This window comes from Pseudopipra pipra, chromosome 4 (assembly GCF_036250125.1).
Source record: "Pseudopipra pipra isolate bDixPip1 chromosome 4, bDixPip1.hap1, whole genome shotgun sequence".
Lineage (NCBI taxonomy): Eukaryota > Metazoa > Chordata > Aves > Passeriformes > Pipridae > Pseudopipra > Pseudopipra pipra.
Genome location: NC_087552.1, coordinates 53044746 through 53058467, shown reverse-complemented (window position 1 = coordinate 53058467; position 13722 = coordinate 53044746). Strand labels below are relative to the sequence as shown.

General features: G+C 37.3%; 1 protein-coding gene across 8 annotated transcripts in view; it reads left to right on the top strand.

Annotated features, from left to right (window-relative positions):
- Window positions 1-13722, top strand: part of TBC1D1 (TBC1 domain family member 1) — a 103609-nt gene that overhangs the window by 63232 nt on the left and 26655 nt on the right. For 4 of the 8 annotated variants that reach the window (XM_064653049.1, XM_064653050.1, XM_064653057.1 and 1 more), the window contains 5 exons: window positions 2027-2113; window positions 3790-4079; window positions 5810-5938; window positions 8237-8356; window positions 9520-9659. In XM_064653049.1, the coding sequence (XP_064509119.1) occupies window positions 2027-2113; window positions 3790-4079; window positions 5810-5938; window positions 8237-8356; window positions 9520-9659 (766 nt within the window). The remainder of the gene's footprint in view (window positions 1-2026; window positions 2114-3789; window positions 4080-5809; window positions 5939-8236; window positions 8357-9519; window positions 9660-13722) is intronic. The other 4 variants (XM_064653051.1, XM_064653053.1, XM_064653055.1 and 1 more) reach the window with 4 other exon arrangements.

Sequence of the window (13722 nt, the reverse complement as noted above, 5' to 3'; positions counted from 1 at the left end):
TGTCTTTGAACATAAAGTCATTGCTTTATTTATTTGAACGACAGAAAAGTCATATTTGTTATTCTTCCAGGCTAGAACTCAGAAGTTATTAAAGGCACAGTGACAAAAATATTTGAATGTACATTTTAGAAGAAGACAAAACAAAGCAGGGCTTCGATAGAGAGAATACCAAGTCCTGGATGAAGTGAACTAATTCCTAGATAAGAAATAGTGTATATAGGCATTTCAAAAAATGAATATGAAGTTGAGCATGAGGACTTAAAAAAAGAGATTATTGTTTTATTTCTCTCTAGGATTTAGGAAATTTAAAAAGTAATTATAATTGTTCACTTTTATTTATGTAGAAGGAAATTATTAAGCAACTGACTAAACACTCCTAATGAGATAGTATTTATTAGTGACACAGAACTGATAAATAATGGGGCATTTGAACTTTTAAATGCCATAGATTATTTGAAGGCAAGGAATGTAAAGAACTTCAGACAGCACTAAGAATATGACGCATTTATGCAATATTACATCAGCTAAAATTCTCTGTAAACAGTGTCTGGAAATACGGATCAGTGGCAAAAACTTGAGCTTCTGTGTGATAGTGATTCCCAAGAAATCATGTTGGGAAAATGATGAGTAAATGAAAATCTGTTTATCATAAACAGATCGCTGAAATTATCTGCTGAAAATATACAGCAGCAGTTATGAAATTAAATCAGATGTCAAGTTCAAGCACTATTTAAACCTATGGAGTGTCTTCTCATTCAAATATTTTTTGTTTTGCACCTCATGGGAAAAGTCAGGAAAATAATAAACTTGGAAAGACTTCTGCCTGACAAAGGATTAAAAAAATCAGACCTTCTCCCTTAAAAAAAAAAAAAAGTTGTGACAGAATACCAAACAACAAATATTCAGGAACAGAAATTGGATATTCTCATTTGTAATCAGCAAAAAGTTATATAGAAGCAAGATCTAGTCTAATTTATTGGTTCATAGACATGCAACTTGTAGTGACAAAATGAGGTTTTCAAAGCTTATTTCAGACATATCTAACCTGTTCCCATAAAACAAATAATGGCAAAAGTATGGTCTCCCTGTCATAATTATGCATATAGAGAGGATTTTAGTTTAATATCTCCCCTTATTACTTCCCAGACAGTATTCCTAGAATTCACCCCCATAAAATCCTGCTGCACATGTGTTTGGGATATGACACATAATGTTAGTGTTGTTACATTAACTATAGTACTGTTCTAATTTTTGCCAGTTTGTCTTGACTGGCATAAGCTTGTCTTCACATAAGCACAGCTCTATATCAGTTGCATTTTCACTGTCATTGCTGTTTTTGATGGAAATTCTTGATTTTGATCAGATCTGAAGCCAGAAGTTGTGACTGAACTTTGAAGACAGAATAGTCACTGTTGTGAATAATGATAACATTTTATGTTTTACCTGGAATAACAGTTCAAAGAGAACATATGTCATAACATAAAAGTATTAAAAAATAAAACATTTAAGATTAGGAAGATAGAAGTTCCATAATTGTGTTAGCACATAAGAATCCATCGCTAGGTTTCTTGATATTTTTCTTGGTTACATAAAAGCATTAGTCAAATCATGCAAAGATATTGTTGAACAGATTATACAGAAATATTTATGCTTTCTGATTCGTAGGCACTGAAATGATAACACCAGAAATTTTTTTGCTGTGTATTAAATTCATACAGGTTTAGTCCTTTGTCATAGACATCCTTTTCATTTCTCTATATCTTTGTAAGAAGTACCTAATACAGAAGTAAAAACACATAATTGCCAATGAGAATTCCTTAATTCTACAGGATCCTTTAAATTGTCAGAGACTATCCTGAATGAAGCTTCTGTTTCCCATAAGGACAAAGGATATTCTTAGGCATTTTAGGAAATTAAATTTGATACTGTCTTTGAAACTTACAGATGCTGACTATGCTACACAAATCTCTTTTTCGTGTGCCCCATATATCATAATTTTAACTGCTAGTGTGCTTTATCTCTACAGGGCAGTAAAGCCAGAGGTCCATTGGACAGTTCTGGTTCTGTGGATTTGGACAGCTCTGTGTCCAATACCTTAAGCAGCACAAATAAAGTAAGTAAAGCCTGGGATAATTGTACATATTTAGAAACTTCAGATAATAGTCGAAATAAAAGACTATAATATTAGTTGTTCTGAAACAATTGATTGGATGTGAAATGCTCATATAACTGTTCTGTTCTAACATCTTGCATTTTTTTTGATTAGTTTTTGGCAGTAGACAAGTTACCTGATTGTGTGTGAAAAGAAAGAAACCACAGAACAGCCAAACAGTATGATAAAACAATATCACAGAGTAGGGAGGATAGGTATGTCCTTTTCTTCCTATCTGTAAGAATTCTGCTGCTGCTTGCTGATCCAAATGATGTGTCTTTATTCCTGTGCTGAGTCCCTCTGAGAGTGACAGGGCTGCATTCATTACAGACAGCTTCTTGGATCAGCCACTGCCTTTCCTTTATTTTCTCTTTTTTTTTTTTCCCCAGCCTGAAGCAATATTCAGGTTTTTTAGAATTTGCAAGTTGATTATTCAAATCATTTTTCATATATGTAATGTTAGAATGTGTGCAAGTCCTCTGAGGGACAACTTGAAAAAATTATCAGTTTAGTCTAGTAATAGAGATTCAGGCTAAGAATAGTAGTCACATGGCAATACAATAGTGATGTGTAAGATGCTGTTATCTGTAGAGTTTCACTGGAGATTTCCATACTTTTTGGCAAGATGGGACACATAGTAAATCTGTTTCTGTTCTCCAAAAGTTTCAAGTTGCTTTCAAGCTTTTCATTCTGTCCCCTATGCTATAAACAAGAGAAGTGCAATTGAGTTTCCATTTGAATTAGAAATGCCTTGTACTGTATATAACGTACATTTTGTTTGAATGAGTGTCTGTATGTGAAATAAAATATTATATACATCATCTGGATACTGCAACAATGTGCAGCAAAACAAATGCTGTAATTACCATGCTGTCCAGGCTACTCTGGCTGGTTTTAGCCATGAAACTACATATGATGAATGCAGGATTGCATTCATAAGAAACATAAACAAGAAGTGGAGTAATTTCCCCCTTTGTGTGGTTAGAAAGCTTTTAGTCTGTATAAAACAATACAAACAAACAGCATAGAAGAAGCCAGTCTTCTTCTCTGGAGGCAGCATAGAACTCTGCAGACCTGATATACAGCTATTGATTTTCCTGTAATGCCTGAGCACCTGCAGACTCCTGACTTCATGTAATCAAGAGTCTGTTCTTTCTGCTTACGTTTTTGAAAGAACGGCTGACTGCCAGAAACACACAAGGTGAGGAATGAAGAAAATGCATGGTTTGGGACTGAAACAGGCATCTAGTCCTAGGATTAAGTTCTTTATGTGAATCTTCAGCTAGACAAGGAACTGTTAGATGGCATCCTAAATGTACAGTACTCTGCAATGCCACCCTTTTCACTGTTAGCCAAACCCTCATCCTTTTGTTTTGACCCCATTTCTTCTGAGCTGTAATGAACATACTATTGCTCTCAAAATTACTTTTTCTCTGGAAAATAAAGACTCTTCTTTGTTGACATCGGTGATGAATAAGAAAGACATAAAACATCAAACATCTTTCTTTGAGCTATCTTGATAAAAATGTGCATGTCTGAAGTAGGTCTCTGTGGGATGTGAATAATGACACGCTAATGCAATGTCAAAGCTGGATTCTAAACCCACATATTGATAACCTTCTTTCTTGCACTGCTAGGAACCACCATTGTGTGAAAAGGAGAAAGACAGACTTCCTACCCTTCCTATAGGAAGCGGTGTCAAGACCAGTGGATCGGTGGGTGATCTCTCCAGCATCACAGAGGATTGTCCTGTTGATCAGTCTGATACGTTACCTCAGCAAAGCTTTCGGAGGAGAGCAAACACTCTAAGCCATTTGCCAACTAAAAGCCAGGAATCTCTGGTACCTGTTGAAACATCACCGTCTGTTCCTCAGAGGAAACTTATGAGGTATCACTCAGTGAGCACAGAGACTCCTCACAAAAGAAAGTAAGACTTATTAAAAGCAGGCTATGATTTCATTTGTTGAGGGCATACTTGGGGATGATGACTGCATACCAGGTATGTCCTCTTAATGGATAAGAAATGTGTTGCAGTGGTGTGTCACTCTTTGGAGGTTTGTAGGTGTTCTGTTTAAAAAAACTGTTAGCCCTATTTGCTCCACAGGGAAGAGAAGACATGAGATGTGTAGTTCCATAGTATATGACACAAAGCTACTTGTAAGCACAATAGGATTGCTCCTAAGCAGTTCAGTTATATTTGTGCAAGCATTAATTTTGGGGTTTTTTTATCTGTGAGCAGTATAAATAAATGCTACTTCTTGTGGTCTATTTAGAGAGAAAAATCCGGTAGCCTTTCTGATCCTGAAAACCTTACTGGTTGGTGAATTCATATGTGACTTTGAAATAGCACACTAAGCTGACATAAATTGCTTAGTTATTGGTAGAGGTGAGGCTCCTGTCTAGCTTTTCAATGAGCGTATTTAGATTTTACTCACCAAAACAAGCTACTGCTTGCCTTAATGCTAATATTCTTCAGGCTATCCTCTTTCAGTGGATGCCTCTGCATCTCTAGTCCACTCTTAACTTTATGTCAGTTTTCTCCCACCCTTCTATCTAGCTTTTTCAAATTACTATGGAAACGTTTCTGTCTGTAGGCTTCTGTTTTACTGCCCACACTGCTCATTTACACAAGTTAGTAGGAAATCTCTATGTGCTCCACCTCATTTTTTCCTGCAGGAGGCAGGGCAGTAAACGAACATGCCTGAAATGGGTGATGACAGTAAAAAAAAAGAGAATTATAGTATTTGAAAGAAAACATAACCTGCCTTGCCTCTTTGTCCCTTTTTTGAACCTTTTTAATTTTAAAGTACTAGAATGTTTTTCTAGTGCAGTTTAGGACTTGTTGGTCTGTTATCTTCACAAGAGCTTCCCTGATGCTTGTAGCTGCTAGTTTAATGACTTATTACCTTATTAGAGGAATGCAGCTAGAAATTAAGTATATTTTTCATTTCCTTGGTTATTTCTATTTGGGTTTGGTCATGTGATTTTTAGTAAGACCTGAGTGCGCCTGCTCCCTCACATAACTCAAATCCAAAAGAAATCCCTGTTGCTTCCATTTCATAGCAAATGTATAGAAACAGAGGAAATGGAAAACTTACAAGACAAATATACTTAAAGTTCTCAAAAATCACTGGAATTACAGACTTTTAAAAGTCTCTACTGTTTTATGAGTGTTTTTGAACAGCTTACCTGAATTCATAAATTGTTTTCAAAGTGGAAAAAAATTCAGTTCTTCCTGTAGCAGTTCACTTCTTATCCATTGGAACTCTTGATCATATGCCTGACTTTATCATAGAAATCAAGGGGAAACACGTACAAGGGAAAAGAAATGGGACTGTTAGTGCCAGGTTTTTGTGCATTTTAATTTAGTCATATGCTGAAATGCCTTGATGAAGCCTGTAAATGTGTTATTTGGGATTTTGCTAATTGTGTTAAAATGTTCATGTTCTTAAGTTACTGCATTAACTGTGAAAAACATAGGAAATGTCTCATTTATATATGCTGGGTCTTTTTCAAAGATTAGAGAAGGAATTTCACTTCTTTTTTTTCCCCCTTCTTTCCTTTCTTACTCTTTTGTTCTTTGTGCTACCTCAACTCCATCACTCTGGTTGGAATCCCACTATATGGTTCGAACGAATTTGTCGGCGAATCTAAAAGTTCTTCTGGTCAACTTGCACGTTCTCCTACTCTAGCTCGTCTTAATCCCTCAGCCTCTTCACCCAACTTTTTTAAATATCTAAGGCATAATTCAAGTGGAGAACAAAGTGGGCATTTTGCACAAAAAAGGTGAGCTAGCACCTGCAAATAGTTTGGGGTAGGATTTCTTTTACCATGTCATAAGTATGAAATTCTATAGCATAAATAGTTAAAATAATTTAATATAGACCAAAGGTTGGTAGATTTTTATGGGAGAGGGAACCCATTAACTGTTCCGCTACTGAATATAGTAGCTAATTACATCGTTTGTTGTTTTAACCAATAAAATTCTTTCAGACACCGGCTCGCTCTCTAGAGCCAGTTGCTCCAAAGCAATTTGTTGTTATGCAGCAGACAGCAGCACTCCTTAAATTGTGTGAGGGATAAGTTGCCAAGAACCTGAGCTCACTCTGTCCTTCCTGAATCATTCGGTTCCGTTCTGCTTTGTTTATGGTAACACATATTATTTTGTGCCTGACACTAAAGGCAATTTCACCAAGTTGACTGAAAGGGGCAAGAAGTAGCAGGACCATGGAGAGCCGATACAAAAACACCCCCCACGAACAATCCCCACTACCACCCCCACTCCTCATAAAACAAAAACCCAAGACCAAAAAAACCCTCAACCCATCAGCTTACATGTTTGTCTTGGTTACTTTCAGCAATATCAAATTATACTTTTCTATGTTTCCTTTCGTAGAATTAAAATACATATAGAGAACGTTGAGAAAAGGACATTAACTCTTCGTTTCTCTGAGAATCTGAAATTAAGTAGCTCCCTAAAAATCTTGAACTGTGAAACCCCTTCTTAACCCCTTGAGCTAAAACTGCTTATTTTAGCTCAAAAGGCTAATGAAACCAAATGTCTTGGAAGCTCTGCCAACAGTCACTGGCCATTGGCAAGCAATTTTTATTGCTGTTGCTGTTTATTGTTCATTTTTGTTCTCTTGGGTGAAAGTTTCCTGTTTCTCCAAGGTGCTGATTTTTCTGAACCTGGGAAAATAGTCAACTGAGAATCTTGTTTCACCAGTTTCTTCAGTTGTATTTGCTGAGTACTAACTAGTATCCCTTAATTTAACTTTACCTCAGAAGTATGATATAGCTCAGGGCAGGATATGGCCCTGATATACTCTTCAGTTTAGTAAGACTTACTTTAATCCTGAAGGTTAACTTCTCAAAAGTAGATTTTTCCAAGTAGATTTGTTAATGATTCTGTGCACACAGATGCAACTTCTTCCCTTTCCGTGTAATTTAAGGATATACCATATTGAACATCTATGCAACAAGACTGAAAATGGAAATTGATAGGGATATCAAATGGGTTAATGAGTTTAAATCAATACAGTCAAGCTTCCCAAGTTGATTCTATTCTGTAAGTGGAATTACCATGTAATTGTGATGGATTTACACTGGGATTGTAAATGAAACCAGTTTGCAGGGCACACCATGCTACAGCTTTATCTTTGTCTCTGTACCAGCTACTAAAGAACCTGCTTCACTTCATACTGGTGATTATCCCAGAGTATCCCCCCTATTCCATTCACATCTTCAGGAAACAGAGCTAAAAGCCATCCTGATATATCATTATGGTTTATTAAAAGCAATTATTTCTTAAACTTACTTTTTCAGGAGTAAATTCTCCTACTTACGTGGTTTTGTGTACTCTTCTGAAGAACGGTCTTCAGTATCATCAGCCAAGTAGTTTTCTATGTTTTCACTCCATGCAAAGACTTTTCGTTTTCTGAGGTGTTCTTATTTCCTTCTATTAACCTTCTCCTGAGTATGTTTGGGAGTTGTTATGTTAAAAGACCAGAAGACTGATCGTGACATTTGATTAGTACTCCTGTCTGTTGCATAAATAGAGCCACAATCCTGAATGATTAGTCAGAAGGCTCAGCTTTTAAGTGAAAAGTTCCAAGCTTGTCTGAATAAAACCCTGTTAATGCTTTACAAAATGTTTTTTGCAAAGTCTTATTTTTCCTTTGCCAGCACAAAGATTGTCACTGTCAACTTTTCATAACCTTTTCCCCCAAACTTAGTCAGTCATGGAAACTGATATTTAAGTAAATGTCCAATGATAAAGTTGGCATTGGTTCTTAATAGATTAAAGAACTTTATTTGAAACATGCACTGAAATCTTGGGATGTAGCAAAGAATAATAACTTTACTGGAAATACATTTATATATATTGGAACATATTAGTTTTCCCAAACAAATATGTATTTCAAAGTAGCACTTTGTTAGCAGCTTCAGTTTTGACTTTGGCTGGTATTCAGGCCTTCAGGATTTAGCTGGTTTTCGTTTGAAACTTAGAAATGTGTATTATTTTTATTCTGTGGATTTATACTTCTTTGTTCTAAACTATACTTTTCCCAACTGCACTCTCAGCATCTCCTACCGTACTGCCTTAAGGAAAAAGCTTCATTCTTCCTCTTCTGTGCCAAATTTCTTAAAATTTCTGGCTCCTGTAGATGAAAATAACACCTCTGACTTTAGGAGCACAACAAGGTAGGGTTCTTCCTTAAAGCCTGGAGATAAAACTGTATTTTCAAAGGTTTCTTTGTCTGAAATATTTCAAATGCTTCTTGCACTTGCAAAACGTGATTTGTGCAACAGTTCATGTGTATGTATTCTGCATGTAATTGCTGTCAAAAAGATGAAGCTGTCTCAGACTGCTCTTCCATTAAGACAATAGAACTTAGCCGTTTTTGATGTTGCAATGGTCATACGACTTCCATCTGTGTACTCCTGTAATTATTCCTGACAAAGGACAGTTTTCAGTTAAGGAAATATACATGATTCGTCTTGAGCAATGTTAGTCCTGAGCAATGTTAGTGTCCTCAGACTGGGAGGAGAGGATGACCTGTAAAATGCTCCTGCCTATTGCTGCCAGAGCTACTTGAATTTCATTTACCCCTTTCAACTTCAACAAAGACATGCAACTATTTAGCCAATGGCTGGAATAAAGCAGTGAATAGTTTCCAGTTGTAACAGGTGAAAGTTATTAGTAGGACAGGAAAACAGAGTTGCTGTTTACGATTTCATTTAATATTGTGAATAAAAACTTCTGTACGGAGTGCGTGGATTACATCAAAGGAGTAATACCGAAGGTTCCTGGTCACTGTTACCAAGTTTGCTGCTTATTTCAAAGGTAGACTTGTGAACACAAAGGTTAAAATTTTTGTTTCAAATCTGTGTTGGGAAAGAATATATTGCATACCCCGTTCACAGAAGGTTGCAAGTTTAGTTGGTGTTTATAAAGCCTCTTGCTGTGTGCTGATAAAAGTTATCAGCAAGTTTTTGTGTCTCATATGAATACTTGCTAGATTTTGTGGATAGCATGTAAATAGCATAACAGTAAAGCTACATTATTGTGTATGTGTCTTTAATATGTTGTGATTACTACACTGCTGCAAAGAAAACTGAAAATTAATTAAAACCAGAGAAAGCAGATTGCACAGAGCTGCCAGCTCCTGTTTGTGAACCTCAGTGATGTTTGCAGTGTTGTACAAGCTGCTGCCACAAAGCAAGCTTCACCTGCCTAACACGAAGAGCTTGCCACAGCATGTGCACAGCACACTGCACGGCTTTGTTGTGTCTCTGACTGTGTCACTGCTACAAGCAGATTCAGATAACCTACTCATGAGCTCTCTTATGTTCTGCAATTTTAGTGACTACGAATCCAAACACAGCCAGCAGGCCGCTGATGCGGACAGCCCTGTAAGGACTCGAAGGCATTCGTGGCGGCAGCAGATATTCCTGCGAGTGGCAACCCCTCAGAAAGCGTGTGATTCTCCCAGCCGATATGATGGTAATAAGTCTGGGCTTATTTGCTTCTGTGGACTGATTACTGTATGTAGTCTGTGAAGTGTGAATCAGTTTGTCTACTGAGTGGACATGTTTGTCTGGTGTTCTGTTGGAACCATTGGGGTTTCCCACCTGCCTTTTGGTCATGCCGAGCTCATCAGCTGTTGAGTTTTTACTTTTCAGCTTCATATGTAACATTGTTCCTATTGTGTTGCATTAACTAGCCAGAGAAGAAATTGTTTTTATGTGTGCTATTTTAATGAGTTCTGGGAAAAAAATGTATCACCGAGTATTGCTCTGAAGAAAAGATGATGCTTCTATTTCATCTTTCCATGTTGCAGTATAGAAGTACATAATAGATAAATCCAGGCCTGGCAGAAGGAATTAGATTCCTTTTATGACCTCGGTTGAGTTCTGCATACCAGGCTGAATTTGTCCTCATGAGTGCTGCTCCAATCTGTGACATTTGCCACTTGAGTTATAGTTATCCACTGTTCTCATATTTATTTCCTGAAATTCTTTAGAGATGAAGAACCACAGACTAGAGGAAAATCACTGCACATGAGCATGCAGGTGCATCATTTTATGCATCCTACTTTATGTAAGACAAACAGTACAGCATATGCTGAGGCCAAGAATGCCTGACAAAAACTTGTAGGTAATGGTCTCTGGCTCAGTAAAGTTTGAATTTCATAGCATGAGCTCTGCAAGCTCTAACTTCTGGCTAATCTCTAAGGCCTTTGTATAAGAAATAAAAAGAAGTGTTAGTAAACAGGAAGGAATAGTACATGATAGTAAATGCAGTGAAAAGTAATCATCCTAATGTCACTGAGATGTTTTTCTTGCATCTTCAAGTGAGGCCTTGATTAATTGGACACAGCACATAACAGAATTGTTTCTGTCATTAACGCACTGCTTGCAATATAATTTGACTGACAGTGAGGAAAGCTGTATATGGACACAGGTGCCTCTCAAATTTAGTGTACTTCAAAGTGAACTGATCTCAAGAGCATGGTGTGTAAACACACATGTGAAATGCTCTCATGTACTTAAAGGCATGTGAAAGGCCTGTTCAACCTCAGCTGTTCTGTAAAACTTCTGTTTTTACAGGTTTGATGCATCTCTTTGTGACTGGAAATAGTCTTACTTGGTTTTGAAAGCCACAAAACCTTCCCATATTAAATGGGGGGGAAAAAAAACCACCTAAATTGCCTATCCAAGCATTTCCTCTGAGACATAATAGCTGCAAGATAAAATCTTAAGAACCTACAGCTGGGTAAGCAGAATAGTTGGAGAAAAAAGTGTGGCCAAAATGGAAAACAGGATGTGCTATTAATAGGAGGAGCAATTTAAAATATTTGGTCTTCAATCTTTTCTTTTTCTGCATTTGTTTCAGTGCACATTATTAATTTATGAACAGAAGAAGAAGACTAAGTGTTAGGGTTTGTGGCTTTTAAAAATTATTTATAATGAATACTGGATTTTTCCACTTGGAGTTTTATGCATCTCCTGGAATATTTCTGGTAGTAATGGATACTCACTCATTATCCAGTCTCTGTAGCCCTTAAGAGAGCTGATCTTACATTGGACTCACCAGCACAGTTAACTAAGTAACATCTCTAGTCCCAAAGTAAATGTAACTACCTATCATTCATCATCTTGCTTTTCTTTCATATTGTTTTTTTTATAAGTCTTTCTTGCTCTTTTTAGACTAATTTCCTTTAACTTGTATAAACAGCTGATGTATCACCAAAAGATCAAGTTCAGCCAAATTGGAGAGAGGGCAAAGAAGGTTTTAAAGATACAATAGTTTGTCATGTTCTGCAGAAGTAAGCATGAAGAGAGGGAAATAAGAACATCTGTGATCATCATCCCTTTATAGGCTCTGACTCCACCGACCAGTATTTCCATTCAAGTGCAGTAGCCAACACGCCACTCCAGAGTACTCTGCAGGAGAGCAGTAAGGAAAAAAGCTGAAGAGTGGTTTAAAAGCAAGTAATTCATCCAAAAGACCCAGATCTCTGTGAGTCAGAGATGATAAAGTTTTTCAAGTTTAGCCTAGGCTGCTTTACTAAACTTTGTACTAAACGTAAAATCCACCAGTATGCCCGAACTATGCATAGCTTTGAGCACCTGTGGGCAGGCACTGTCAACAAAATGAAACTGCTCAGTGGTTGTAACTTCTTTGGTTTGTAATGAGTAAATATGCATGTGTAAGCTGTCACAAGAGATAGAGACAACTTTAAGCTTTATACTCACAGAAAAACCTAGACTCTGACATTTGTGATTCCGTTTATACAGGCAAGTGAGGTGAGCTAAATCTCAAGATCATATTCATTGCTACTCTCTGTGTAGTTAACACAGCAGGATATGAAGGTGTGTTTACTAAAAGTTCAAAGAAAAAAAGAAAAGAAGACCCACCACTGGTACATAGCTTTTGCAGAAATTTTGAGCTTACTCTTTCCAGGTTCTGAACTTAGGAAATTTCTAATGTCTGAATTTTCACTTGAAGCTTGAACAGCCTAAACAGCACTTTGAATCCCACTGTCTTGTACTTCTGGATCCTTTACTTCTTTAGGAAATGCTCATAAATAGTTAAACTTCATTTCCTGTAGCTCAGCTGGAGAAAAATGGTAACTGGCTGTGCTTTGGGGGTTGCATCACATATTACCAGGCAGAGAGCACACTGTGTTTTGCAGACACCATTATTTAAAATGAAGGAGTGTGTTACTATACATGAAGGAGGGTGTTAATTTTTTACTAGTTGGGGAGTAAAATAAAAAACAGTCCTAAATCAGTAGAATTAAAGAAAAATATTGCAAATAGATACATACACTGGAAAATAATTTTTTTTTGCCAGTTGAGATTCTTGCCTTGCCTGACAACTGGACTAATGCAGGCATGCTCTGCAAGGTGAGCGCTCTGAGGCAACAGAAAGCCTCATACAGTTACTTTTGGTTGTTATAGGAACCATGTCCCACGTACAGGCCGTTCTCTGGCCACCTCCTGCTTGTTGGTGCTGCCACTTTCCCTTCCACTCACTATTTTTCCCTGCTTCTGTACATAACCTTACAATGAAACACATCAGAGAACTATTATGCAATTGCTGCCTGGCAGAACAGCCAGAAGATCTCTGGTGAGCCTCAAGGTGAGGCTGATCTCCAGTTTGAAAATCTAAAAAGGATTTTCTGCATAGGTGAAATGATCTGTAGAGACTTTTAATGCTTTACAGCTGATAGCTGGGGGATGGAGTGCTAAATTATGCTTGTTCTATTGTGGCAAGCTACTGTTCAAACTACCCAACCTCATCTGCTGTTAGCCACTTCCCATGGAATGGCTGTGATGCTGCAAGTGGTGTGGAGCACCAGGGGGCAGCGTTTCTCTCACTGCCACCTTGAGACATAGGGTCTTGTCCTCGGATATTTTTCTTTTTTATTTATTTGTGGGAGTGTAATGAGTGTTGAGTCCTGAAAAATGGAAAGATAATAAAAGGGGAGCAGAGGTCACTCACAAAATGGATCACATTTTGATCTGTTACAATACTGTATTTCTTTTGAAATAAGGTTTTCATTAGTCTTTTTTTTTTAAAGATCTGTCTCTCCTACTTAATGTCTTCAGTTATTTGATTTTTACCTTTATGCCTCCCCACCCTACTTTCAGGCAGATGTTCCTACTTCTGTGGGATCACCCTAAGAAGAGCCGCATTCTTTGGCAAATTGTCCAGGACTCTTTAGTTCTCTGATCACTGGTAAAAAGGTGAATCTAACAACTCAGTAATCATTTTAAACCAGTTGAAGTATGAACACAATCAAACCCCATGATTTTCAATTGTACCAGTTTTCTGGTCCCACTCAGGGTATTACAGGAGCAGTAGAGCAGGAAGGGACAGGTGTCTGGAAGGTGAGGGTGGGTGCTCTTACCCTGCTTAGGAGCAGGATACACTTATATCAGTGTAGACTGATTATGAAACTTCACCTTGCACTCCAGTGCAGCAAGATACTCACATACATTTATTCAGCATCTACAAATATCTGTGCAGTGGATGATTTTCACTACAATTTTCGCAT